The following is a 12,500-nucleotide window of genomic DNA, read 5'->3' as shown; positions in this document are numbered from 1 at the left end:
GTCAAAAAAAAAAGCAAGCAAGAGTAGAATAAATTAACGAAGATTCACAACATACAATAGCATAATTTCATCAAAACGCCCCCCTTATTTTGTACTTGTATTGATTTGATGGAGTGTTGATCAAGCACAGAAAAGGGGGGGGGGGGGGTCATTCTAATATGTCTTGACTCTTTCTCTGGTATAAATAACAGTCAACAAGCAGTGTCCTGAGTGATAACAGAGCAAAGTACAATGTAGATAACAATCCAGGAAGTCAATTAATAGCACAGTAACTCCCTGAATTGTATCAAAAATACACTTTCCAATACAACATAACAGCTATAAACTATTTGACTACTTAATTTCTTATAAAATTAAAATGAAATAAGCTCAGAAAGAAGGTGCAACTAGTGCACATTGATAAAACACATAAGTACATGCACACGAACATGTATTCCTGGCACAAGTGAATGGTGCTTTGGATTCCAATTGATTGACATTGATTGACTCAGAGGTACAAGTAACTGGCAAGTAGCTGCCAAAGAAAAACGAAATGGCTCCTAATCATTGATTGGGTAAGGTCGTTTTAAGCCCGTTTTAGTTATTCTAATCGTGTGGTGTATACTAAATGAACACAATAATTTTTATCAATGCACAACTGGCACAATTGTCCAGTTTATCAAGGTTTATCAAGGCGGCTGATAACCAATAAGATATGAAAATACCGTTTTAATGATGATGAAGTTGCTGACAACGATAATGATAATACCGGTAATATTATTATGGTTATAATAACATTAACAAAATTAATATTCAGTAAAGAGGAGGTGGTTAGTGGTGGATATTTTACCTAGTAAACAAATTATTTACCCAGCAAATTAATTATCAAAGTTGAGGTGGCTAGCCACGGTTATTTGCCCAGTGTCAGTGGCGAGTCGTAAATATCCACCACTAGCCACAGACACTGAGGTCAATAGTTGTTTTAGTATATACTAAAACAGTGAGATAATATAGCACAAAAAGATGATTTTAACTCATTTATTCCTGCAATGATTGCAACATCTTCAGGTGCAAATCCTAAGTGAGTTGCTCTGAGGTGAATAGCAAAGGATATTCAGAGTTAAGTACCCAATCAGAGCGTGCCTTTATCTACAGTTTTAGTATATACATGCAGTAATATCAATTAGATGTTCCCCTTTAATAAGCTCAAGTGAAATCCTCCTAAAATAATTATTAATATTTAATGGCAATTTGGAAAGAGCTTATTTACATCAAGGTCTGATACCCAGCAAGGCTGGCCTTGGGACAACGGCAACATTTGTGCTGGGGAATGGGGTAAGGAGAGAGGGAGAGGGAAACCAACCAGAAATATCCTATTTGTTGAATTTCTACATTCTTAATCCTCGCTGTCTTAAAGTCTGAAATGAAGAAAAACAAGAATTAAAGTTACCAAGGAGTAGACTCCACAGCAAGAAAAAAGTTAAAAACCTTAAATTCATCCAACCCCTTCAATTATTTTAAGACAGACCGTATAGATTCTTACTCTAACTAATGACAGTCAATAATATTTCACTTGTCAATAAAAGATATATCAGGCTTCAGAGCAATGTAACCAATCTAAGGCTTGGTTTTCTGAGGTTGTGTATGCCCATTTTCTTGAATTTTTTTTAAAGTTTTCTTATTTTCCTGAGGCAGTAATGAATTTTCATAAGGAATTGGATTATCTTATGCAAACCTCCATTTTGTGCCACAATGTACAGCTACAATAGGTTCTTGAACCAGTACACTCACTAGCTAGTAGAGTCACTAAAGATTATCATCTCCAAATCAAATTACAAAATTATGTTTCTGTCACAGTTTTAAGCTTGTGAATAAAGTATTCAGTAGAATGATGACCACGATGATAATATCAATAATACCCTAATGATAATAATAATAATAATAATAATAATAATAATAATAATAATAATAATAATAATAATAATAATAATAATAATAATAATAATAATAATAATAATAATAATAGAAATTGAGAAAGCATGAGGAATGAAAACAACAACTGCTCCAGGGATCATGGTGCTCTTGGGATTGTCAAGAAGGGAAGAAACAACTGCATTGGGAAGATCCCAGGCAACACGAGAACAGAGCTACAAAAGATCATCCTCCTTGGAACAAGTACACCAAAAGACTTATGACTACCCTTTAGAGGCTCATGAATTGAACTCGGCACCAGAAGTGAAAAAAGCAAAACTTTAAGGATTCTAGTTACTACCATTTGCATCCATCCTTAAAGCGTGACAAATTTTGCGCAAAGTTTTACTTTTCAAACGTTAACCGTTTGTCTAGTCATGTGTCACTTTTGACCAATGAAACGTTGGCGGTCATGTTGTGAAATTGACCACATTTTTGACGGCATACCACATGCTCTTCGAGTTTTCAGGTTTTCCTTGAGAGCGGAGATATTTATGAATCTACCTAGGAATCTAGAAGAGTTATAAACATCTATCTCCCGTGAGTTTCCAAAGACACGAAATATGGAATACTTTACCAAGAAGACATATACAGGCTGTACATGATTCAGCAACTACGACAAAAAAAAAATACATGAAAGCGAAGTGAAACTAGAAAGATCGAGGAGGAAATATTTCTGCGTCCAGGGCATTCTGTGCAAACACACTCTTCCGTGTTTCAAGGAAGATTTCAAATCTTGATCTCAAGCAACTCCTGGGCCGTTATTTACCTCATTCCAAACTTGTTGACTTTGCAAAACACACAGAAACATTATTAGGGTGGTCATGCAAAACCCAAACACTCTCATGAAAAACCTGAAAACTTTGAGAGCACATGAACAAAAGATGCTGGTATGCCGTCAAAAACGTTGTCAATTTCACAACATAACCGTCGACGTTTCATTGGTCAAAAGTGATACGTCGCACAAAATTTGTCACGCCTCAAGGATGGACGCAAATGGTAGTAATAATAACAAAAATAATAAAGAAACATTAACAACAACAATGATAATAATAATGCTAATAAAAATAATAACAATAATAATAATAATAATAATAATAACAACAACAATAATAATGATATAACAATAACAATAATAATAATAATAATAATAATTATTATTATTATTATTATTATTATTATTATTATAAATTATTAACAATTAGACCCGTAGTGCAAGCAGGCTATTGACCGCCTGGCCCTTGAGGGCGGGCGAAGGGTCTAATAATTATTGTTTTAATAAGTATTACCCAACTAGTCAGAAAAGGCAATAATAAAGTTAGCAAATGCGAGTTGAAGAATATTTATTTAATGGGAATAAAACAAAAGAAAGCGTCACGCTTTTCGCTACTCGAGGACTATTACTAATAGTCAGGACTCTAGTAGCGTAGCCAATTAAAATGCAGGATTTGCATTCGTACATGTAGCATTGGGTGATACTAATAAAGAATAATGCATGTACATAGCCTAGCACAAGTGCTCTGCTAACTGGGAAAACTACATATAAGAATCATTGAGTGACTGTGACAACAGTCAGGATATTTGCTATGGGTGTTCTGTCATCATGTCTGACCATAAACCACCTTGAATTTTGTTGGACAATGTCCAATGACTATTAACGTCAATTTCCAGCCCTGCAGTTTGGTCAATATGCTCAGTACCTTTGCCTTGTTGCTCTGTTCGTGACCAGTTGCACCTTGCTCTTGCGCATCAGACACATCTCTTGACACTACGCATAAAAATTCTGCTTGATCTTCACTGCCATAGTTGTAATTACTTCCAACACTTATCAACTGCCAGGAATTAAACACATTTCTTTCAAATAATGAAAATTACTGACAACATGTTTGCTCACAAACTTTAAAAGTCAATTCAAATAAGGAAATAAGTTACTTTAATCAACACGAAAAATAATAGAGCTGACAGCCTCTGGAATAGTTTGTAAATTACGTGAAATTTATGCAAGTGAAACCATCCTTGTCCCAGAAGTCATGATCTTCCAGTCAGCACCAATGATAACTACAGTGCACTTGCTACTGGTTCTAAACCATCATGGACTTGCAGCTCTGTTGTGCAGTACCACAACATAAAACATAGTTTGGCACTAGGCACTGGTTGTTATTAGAGTGCTTTTAAAGTAAGGACAACAACAGTGCGAACAAGTCAAGAATGTTCTCTCAATTGAAAATAAATAAATAATGGTTAACAAAACTTCATGTTATTGCAATCATTTCATGATTCCCTCACATCACTTCAGCATGGAAAGCATGTATCAACTTTCCAGGAATAAAATTGGTGTGGTTATTTGAAAACAAAACTGAAAACTTGGTCACGTCATGTCATTACTATAGGAAGACAAGGACAGCAAAGAAATATTCCAAAATTTAACATGCACATGGGGATTTGTAGAGCCATTGCTTTGTGGTAATCTTGTAAAAGTCATGTAGCTGTTCTTGTCCTTGCTTAAGCCCTTATTCTCTCTGGGCTGAACAATAGAATTTCAGCCTCTGGGGTCAAGCGTGAAGTGGCCCAGAATATTATTTTAGAACATGACCAATAATAATCCATCGACAGCATCTTTCATCATGCTCGGGACTAGAAAAAAGTTAAAATTCCAAATTGTGTATTGGACAACAACAGGGCTCGAAATTGCGACCAATACGGTCACATTTGCGACTAAATTTTTCCCTTTGCGACTAAAATATCTGGAGAAGTCGCAAATTTGCGACTTGTTGTCACCTTCGTTCTTTCGAAACAAAAGGGTTAGCAGTTGCCACCTTGCTGCTACTTTTGCTAAAATAAATAAATAAATGAATGACAAAATTATTTTGTTTCTCGCTGTGAATTTTCTCTGAAGGTAGCGTAATTGTATAGTAATTTAGCTGCGATGTTACGTGCACAGTTCCATTCCTTCGATCACTCGCCATTTTCAGCAGTTTCTTTACACACAAGTACTGCGGGCTCATATTTTTTTGCTAAACCGCTGACAACACAATGTAGCGCAGCGATTTTGCGTCTAAAATTTGCAACTAAATTTTTGTATCTTATTGCAAAATGTGACTGGATTTTTTCGTTAATTTCGAGCCCTGAACAACACAGACTGCCTTCATGACCCATTGGCCTGGAGTTCTTCCATGTGCCTGGGTTAATTTTTAGCCTCCAAACATCTCTGATTTGATGGAAAGGGTGATTCACCCTGTGGGAAAGTGGTCAAAGATAAGTCACTTGCTCTAGCAAGGAATCTACTTGGGGGTTTTCCCAAGCGCTGCATGTTGCCCACAAACAATAATAATTTGATTTCACATGTACATGTACAATGAATGAATGAATTTTAGCTCCTCCTCACTTGTTCAAATCTCCATCCATCTGACATCGTAGAAACCATCTGCGTAAGTTCATCTTCATGACACTGCAGTACTCTGTACACGTGTTTCTTTGATTGGAACTGTGAAGATGACACAAAAGGGATGTAGGATTAATTGCAGTAAGAGAGTTTTAAGAGTATCAAAAACTGTTGTGCAAAATTTCAATCATCATTACTTACTGGATGTTTCAGGCGAGCTTCTCGTGACTGTATTCTTTCTTTTATTAGTCTAACAAGGGGATCGATATTATAAAATTCTGCCTCCTCTAAAACACCTACAGACATATAAAAACAGCTTTGAATTTACTTCTCAACCACTTATTAGATGAAAAAGTCCCTTTCTCATTATTGCCTTATTTATTTTTCATCCTTCTGCTGTCATTTTTTTTTTTTTAATGAATAGCACTTTGTTCTATTGCACTGTATGTGCTTTTTCATTGCCACTGAAAAACCTTAATTAGAGAAGATCCAAGGATCCAAGGTACATGTATGTACAGCTGTTATGTAAATCTGGTGTTTATTTGGCCTCAGGAATCTGCTCTACGATTGCCATTATTTCATTACACACCGAAAAATTATTGAGAAGAAACTTTTCCAGTTTAATCCTATGGATGTTCTTTTTTTTACGAACTTGAAATAGCTGATGAGCAAGAGTCGATCAAAAGATCTGGTCTAAAGAGACCTTATTCGCACAAACCCAACACAGTAACAACGTTGGTGCAGAATTTTTACTGTGCCAAATTTTGTTGAATAATTTATAAGGGAACCCTTGAACTCCATTCAATTCTGAAAAAACTCCATGAAAAGTCACAAGTCAGTCCACAAAAATGCCTGGAACTTTAAAATAATTATGCAGGCAGAGAAGCAAATGCAAGGAGTTTTTTTGGGAATTAAATGGAGTTCAAGGATTCCCTAATTTTGCTTATAATTCAACAACTTTTCAACAATGTAAGAACCCTAATGGAAAAAACTTGAATGCCAAAATACTGGTACTCTTAACAGCTGTACATGCAAATGCATCAGTGATCAAATTACTTTAATAGTTTTAAAACAGGAAGGTTTCACATTTAAAAGTTACCTTTTAAAAGGTTTTGAGGTGATTTTTATCACACTTAATGATTTGAAGAGTGTTCTAGCATTCAACGTTTGTGGTAAAAATTTTACTGAACTTCTGCTGCTAAGTTTTGTTTACATTTACAATGTCACAGCTTTCTACAGGTAATAAAACACAAAAATATCCTTTTACTCAGGCCTGGGTATTTTCTTATTATACATTTTTTGCATCAGCATAAAACAGATCAACGGCACTAAATAAAGTTCTTTGCCTCACTTGTAATCTTTTTGTAATTTTGATGTGAAAGAGTAGTCATATGTGTGCCTTGTGTGGCTTATTCTTTACAGGGTCACTATAATTCTACTTGCATAAACATTTTCATCTGACATCATGAAGTATACTGTACAGTCATGTACATGTACACTGTACGTCACACTCTGCTATTACAGGACACAGAGACTTTACAAGAAACTGAAGTAAATGCACCTACATGTAGAGCTGCAATATTCCGTGTGACAGCAAAGTGTCAATAATTTATATAATAAGCACAGAGTGCAGAGCAGACTGGAACTTGACCAAAACTGGCAGCACTGTGATTTGATCTGTGCATGTGAATGGCATGAAACTTCACAGCAAAAAAAATTGATCAAAGTTCACATAAACACAACATCATCAAGTACCATGAGATACATTGTGTGCCTTCATAATGTCACATGCGGGGTTAAAAGGTTACTAAATTATCCACATTTTAGTGCTGACTGCTGCCAACACTATTTTAGTTACTGCCTTATTAAAAACTGAACTACGGATATCAGATTTCCAGCATTTTCATTGGCTCGCCAGACACAGGCTATCTGTACCTAATAATTTTGTGATCAAGGAACGCATCAGCAATAAAGCAAACTGAAAACATTTTTACCATACCATTGTTGATCCTGGAGTTTTTAATAAAACAATATTATTACTCTACTCAGGCTCGCTGCCCGGGATGTAAAATGATTATCACCAACTCAGCGTTAGGCGCCTTGTTGGTCTAACCCTCCTAGAATAATGACTGTTAAATAGAGTCTATAATGAAAGTCAGGTCTTGAACTACAGCAATGAATAATATTTCTTTTCTACACAAGTGGCGATTGCTATATAAGGAAGCAACTTGACCACGTGACAAAGAGCCCAGGGGAAAGAATCCAGGCTTAAACAGAACTCAAACCCATGACAGTGTGATTGTGTTGCACACTTCAGAGATTCACTTTTAGCTTAAAACAATCTCTTGGATAGAGTTTGTTCCAAACAACATTGATTTTGAATAGTTAGCCACCAGGGCTTGAAATTGCGACCAACACAGTCACATTTGCGACTAAAATATCTGGAGAAGTCACAAATGCAACTTGTTGTCACCTTCCAGTGCTGGAAAAATAAGTTTTCTTTATTCACAGGACATATATCCTTTCAAATCTTCCTTTTGGTCGGACATTTGACAAATTCGACCAGACATAATTTATTGACTGACAAAACCTTGAAGAAGATAACTCAAGATGTGCTGGTGAGATTTTCAGTCATCGTGTCTGATCACAATGTAAAATTGGCCAGACAATTTCAAAATTTGGTCAGACAATGTCCAATGACCGACTGTTATTTCCAGCACTGCAAACAAAAGGGTTAGCAGTTGCCACTTTGCTGCTACTTTTCCTAAAATTCTCCCTGTGAAAATTCTCTGAAGATAGCGTAATTGTAGAGTAATTTAGCTACGATGTTACGTGCACAGCTCCATTCCTTCGATCATTCGCCATTTTCAGTGGTTTCTTTACACACAAGTATTGCGGGCTCATATTTTTTGCTAAACCGCTGACAACACAATGCAGTACGACGATTTTGCCACTAAAATTTGCGAAATTGCGACTAAATTTTCGTATCTTATCGCAAGATGCGACTAGATTTTTTCGTTAATTTTGAGCCCTGACCATTCCTGTTTTTGAGGGCTCAACCCTGTAAGGTGCATGAAGCTGCATAAGTTATTCTCTCATTAACTGGGTCAAGAAAATACATGAATGCTGAACATCCTTGCAGGCAATCTACAGGCTTCTCAATAGAACCCATAACCCATAATACCTGTCACAGGTGTGACTAGTAAGTAACATGGCTGTGAAAGCACCTTGATCACTAAATCAGTCATGACAATCAATATTGCAAATAAAACAACAACTTTTGGAGGAATAAAATAATGTGTAAAGTATTTAATGTCAGTTGCATTTGCAATTTTCTTTGTTGCATAACCTGTCCACAGAACCACTGAACAATTACTGTATTTGAAGGGCTTCGATCACGACAAAAAACATAGCCACCATATTGAACTCGAAACTTTTAAGCCCAGGCCACACACAGATGTGGTGTTTCAATGGCTGTGAATGCCGCGAAGCCAGAGCCTGACCAACTAGGGATCCTTCGCTTTTTCTCAGGTTATAGGTTAATTATATAATAGTTTGTTATTATTAATTCTGGTTTTGAAAAGGGTGATTTCAATTTCCAGTTCTCAGATCCACTGAACAGATTTTAAAAGGTGCAAAAAGTTGTTTGGAAAAAATAAGAAAATATTAACCCAGAATGAAGGAAAATGTATTTCTGAGCCTTTTGATAAAAAAAATTCCTGGGTGAGCATGCTCCCAGAACCCCCCTAGTAGAGTGGGCCCAAGGGACCCTCTAAATCTGACTAAGGGCCCCTTCACATGAGCCCAGGTGACCGGGTTGGCATGGTTTCCGAGATCTTGCCTCACCCCTAAATCCTTTGCAAAATGTTGATATGTTCAGTATGAGAGGGCAGGCTGGCTCGGTTGCCGAGGTCTTGGTTTTTCCAACTGAGATCTGAGATCTGTAAGCAGGCTGCAAATTTTGCCACATGAACATTTGAGCCTAGTTACCAGGGCAAAAATAATGCACTGCATTTTTGTGATAGAACGGACATTACCAAGTTTCTACTTCTCTTGTCTTCGATAATGAAGCTCGGCATAGTTTTATTTGATAGTTACATGTAATGTAAAGTCAAAAGAAATTCGAGGTTAAATTTCACGCCTAAATGGTTGGGTCAGGACTTTTTCAAATTTTTCATCTTGGAAAGCGGGGCTGAAAGTCACCATATGAACAGAAACCAATGTCATCTCGGTCAACCGTGATCATGTGAAGAGTCCCTGAACAGAGTCATAAACTGGTGCATCAAGAACTGAAAATGATGCTCAAGAAACTATGGTAAATGTACTCCAATACTTCGCCAAAACATTAAAATGCACTTGGCCATGCTGTACCTCTTCATGTTTTTCAACAATGGCCACATTTTTGTTTTTCTTGTACAAAGTATTACAATAGAAAATAATAATAATGACAATAATAATAGTGTTTTTGTAATAATAATAATAATAATAATAATAATAATAATAATAATAATAACAGTTATGTTATTATTTTTATTACCACTACTATTACTCTCACTCTCTCAGCCTGACCAAATTCCCTGTAATTATTATTATCAATACATATGGCAAATATTTTTACTTCTGTGCATCTTGCAAATTAAATAAAATCTACTCTGCTGCCAAACCATATTTTTCCTCAACCCCCATCAATATTTGGGATATTAAAGATTCTTTTTTGTTGTCACATACACAATAATAAAATTAATTCTGTGTAGTGTAGTCATGGCAAATCTCGGACCGTATATTGTATGTTTAACTACATTTTCCGGCAAACAAACTGTTCTTTTCCATGGAACATGGTTATTGCCAGTTCAACGTTTGCAAAAATCATTAATTCACTGCTCCAGCCGTCATAGCGTTCTTGTCATTGGATTAATATTCATGATTAAAGGAATTATTTTTAGAAAAGATTCTTTTTCACATGTTGAGGATTTTGCTAAAGTTATATAGGGTTGGTAGAAGTACACGAACTTCCTGACTATTTGAAAAATATTTGTTTACCGCTGTGCTGAAGTGCCCAAGCGAATCATGAATCAAATGAACCAAGTCCTAGCTGCTTCGCTTTTCCAAGGAAGAACATTGTACAAACATAGTTTCAGTATTCTTAGTAACAATTTGCAAGACTTTCGGTCTAAACTGGATTCGTAAAAAGGTAGGAAATTACCTGGACGAAGACTGCTGAGAATTTCATAATATCTATATATGAAAGTTGCATGCAACGACCAAAACGAAAACTCTCAACTTTACCTTCTTCTAGAAGGTCTTTGTCGATTATAAGTTTTCCATGCCTTAAATAGTTCAAAACAGGTCCAAAATAGCGAGGGTCGCGGTCAATCATGTAGGCTCCATTTTCGTCCTGCAAATGACAGAATATTTTCGACCGTTGATTAGAAATAGATGGGCCTTACATCTCGTAAGTTCATCTAAAACTACCATTTGCTCACCTTATCTGAAGGTAAATCGGGATCCTCTGCGCAAAGTCTATGCAAGAAAGAATTCGGATGCCTACAAAGTGTCTGTTTTGTCGTTAAAAAGGACGTTCCACCGACATTTAGTTTGACCCAGTTGTTACTTGAGACAGCCATCTTGTGCACATCGTGTTGTATGTAGATTGAATATTGGCCGAGGGATAATATTTCGCTAAAATCGAAATGATTGGTCGCGGAAAAGGCTAAAAATAGCTACCTATATTTAGCTGTAGCTAACTTCGGCCAATTCACCTGCTTTCTGTGATCTAAATCTGAAGTTTCCCAGCACTTTGAAAACGTTTTTGATAAAGAACAGTTTGCTCACGAATGCTTCCGATTATTTCCGAAGATCACCGACTAAAAAACAAAAACCCCCTTAAGGTACGCCCACGCAAACCTGGAAATGCTGCGTACAGCTGCTTCATGATTTTTTTTTGTCCTTCGCAAACGTTTTTCCTTTGCGATGAAATTTTTCTTTTTTCGAGTTCAATGCACAAGAAAAAATTAATAGGTCCAACTCTTTTCTCGATATGCGAAAGATTAGCAAAAATTCATTGAAAGAATTTTCCTCCACACGAAAATAATATTGATGGAAATTAAAAATTGTTGCAGCTGAATTCAAATTGAAGTCCTCCTCTGAACAAGATGTTTGAAATACCAAAGACTTTTTGGTGAAAACTAATCAGGAACTTGAAAACTTAGAAGCAATAAGAAGCTATTAAAATTTGTGTGACCTTTAGGACATGTCTTCTGAAAGAATTCTTCATATTACAACTGAAAAAAAAACTATTGCCCTTTTTTTATAAAATTTATATATGTGGACGGCTTAGTTATACAAGAAAGTTTAGTCATACAACAAAATATAAAAAGCGATGATATTTCTTTATGGAGGTTGAAAGTTGGACACATCCACGTTATCACAATGTGATCGATGTAACGCAATTAGCCCCGACGCAAGACCGAAGAAAGATGCTACCGGCAACTGTGAGAACACTTAGGCACGAGGCAATATGATCGTTTGAGTGGATCTGGAATAGAAAGGGAGCGGGATTGTCGACATTTCTTTTTGTTAAAGTCAGGTAAAGACATCGCTTTACATTTTCAAAAACACCCACGGAGTTACCCCCGTTGGATCCCCCCCGTTTAACTTGAGATCAAGCTACTTGTTACATTGCACTCCCACGTTAGTATCCCACGCTTAGCGCGTGATGATTCTCTTTGAAAACATGGGGGAGTCTGTTTATGTGCTGAAAGAAATGTTGTCACTGCAAATAAGACGTAGGCACTGAGAATGAAAATTCGGGGGAGTTTTCTCCTGAGATATGCGAATTAAACTGAGATTGCGTTTTTGGCATTTTGTTGGATGAAAGGGGCCAGTTAGCCGATTTTTCAAAATTTGTGTATACATTATTTAACCACAAAGAATCCGAACAGCTAGGATATCCATAGCGTTTTAAAATGCACCCAAAAAATTGCATAAACCAGTAACTGAGGTAAAGGAACTACTTTATTTGGTAAATAATAATATTTTGAATCCGGTGGTGATTGTGCGCATTTAAAATTGTGTAGGAATTTGAGGTCAAAGTGACGCCATTCGAATTATTTTAGCAAATAGCAAAGGCGGGGAAAAAGAACGCAACGGTATCCCCAGCTTCGAGATT

General features: G+C 36.3%; 1 protein-coding gene across 1 annotated transcript in view; it reads right to left on the bottom strand.

Annotated features, from left to right (window-relative positions):
- LOC138058958 (BTB/POZ domain-containing protein KCTD5-like) overlaps positions 1–11,095 on the bottom strand; it is a 13,791-nt gene extending 2,696 nt beyond the window's left edge. Inside the window, exons 1-6 of the mRNA XM_068904430.1 lie at positions 10,816–11,095; positions 10,619–10,727; positions 5,534–5,628; positions 5,336–5,434; positions 3,651–3,782; positions 1–1,397 (exon numbers count right to left, since the gene is read on the bottom strand). The exon at positions 1–1,397 is cut by the window's left edge and continues 2,696 nt beyond it. Coding sequence (XP_068760531.1) covers positions 1,368–1,397; positions 3,651–3,782; positions 5,336–5,434; positions 5,534–5,628; positions 10,619–10,727; positions 10,816–10,956 — 606 coding nt within the window. The 5' untranslated portion in view covers positions 10,957–11,095 and the 3' untranslated portion in view covers positions 1–1,367. The remainder of the gene's footprint in view (positions 1,398–3,650; positions 3,783–5,335; positions 5,435–5,533; positions 5,629–10,618; positions 10,728–10,815) is intronic.
- Positions 11,096–12,500: the final 1,405 nt, after the last annotated feature.

The sequence above is a fragment of the Montipora capricornis genome, chromosome 8 (assembly GCF_036669925.1).
Source record: "Montipora capricornis isolate CH-2021 chromosome 8, ASM3666992v2, whole genome shotgun sequence".
Classification (NCBI taxonomy): Eukaryota; Metazoa; Cnidaria; class Anthozoa; order Scleractinia; family Acroporidae; genus Montipora; species Montipora capricornis.
This window is presented reverse-complemented; position numbering and strand designations above follow the sequence as displayed.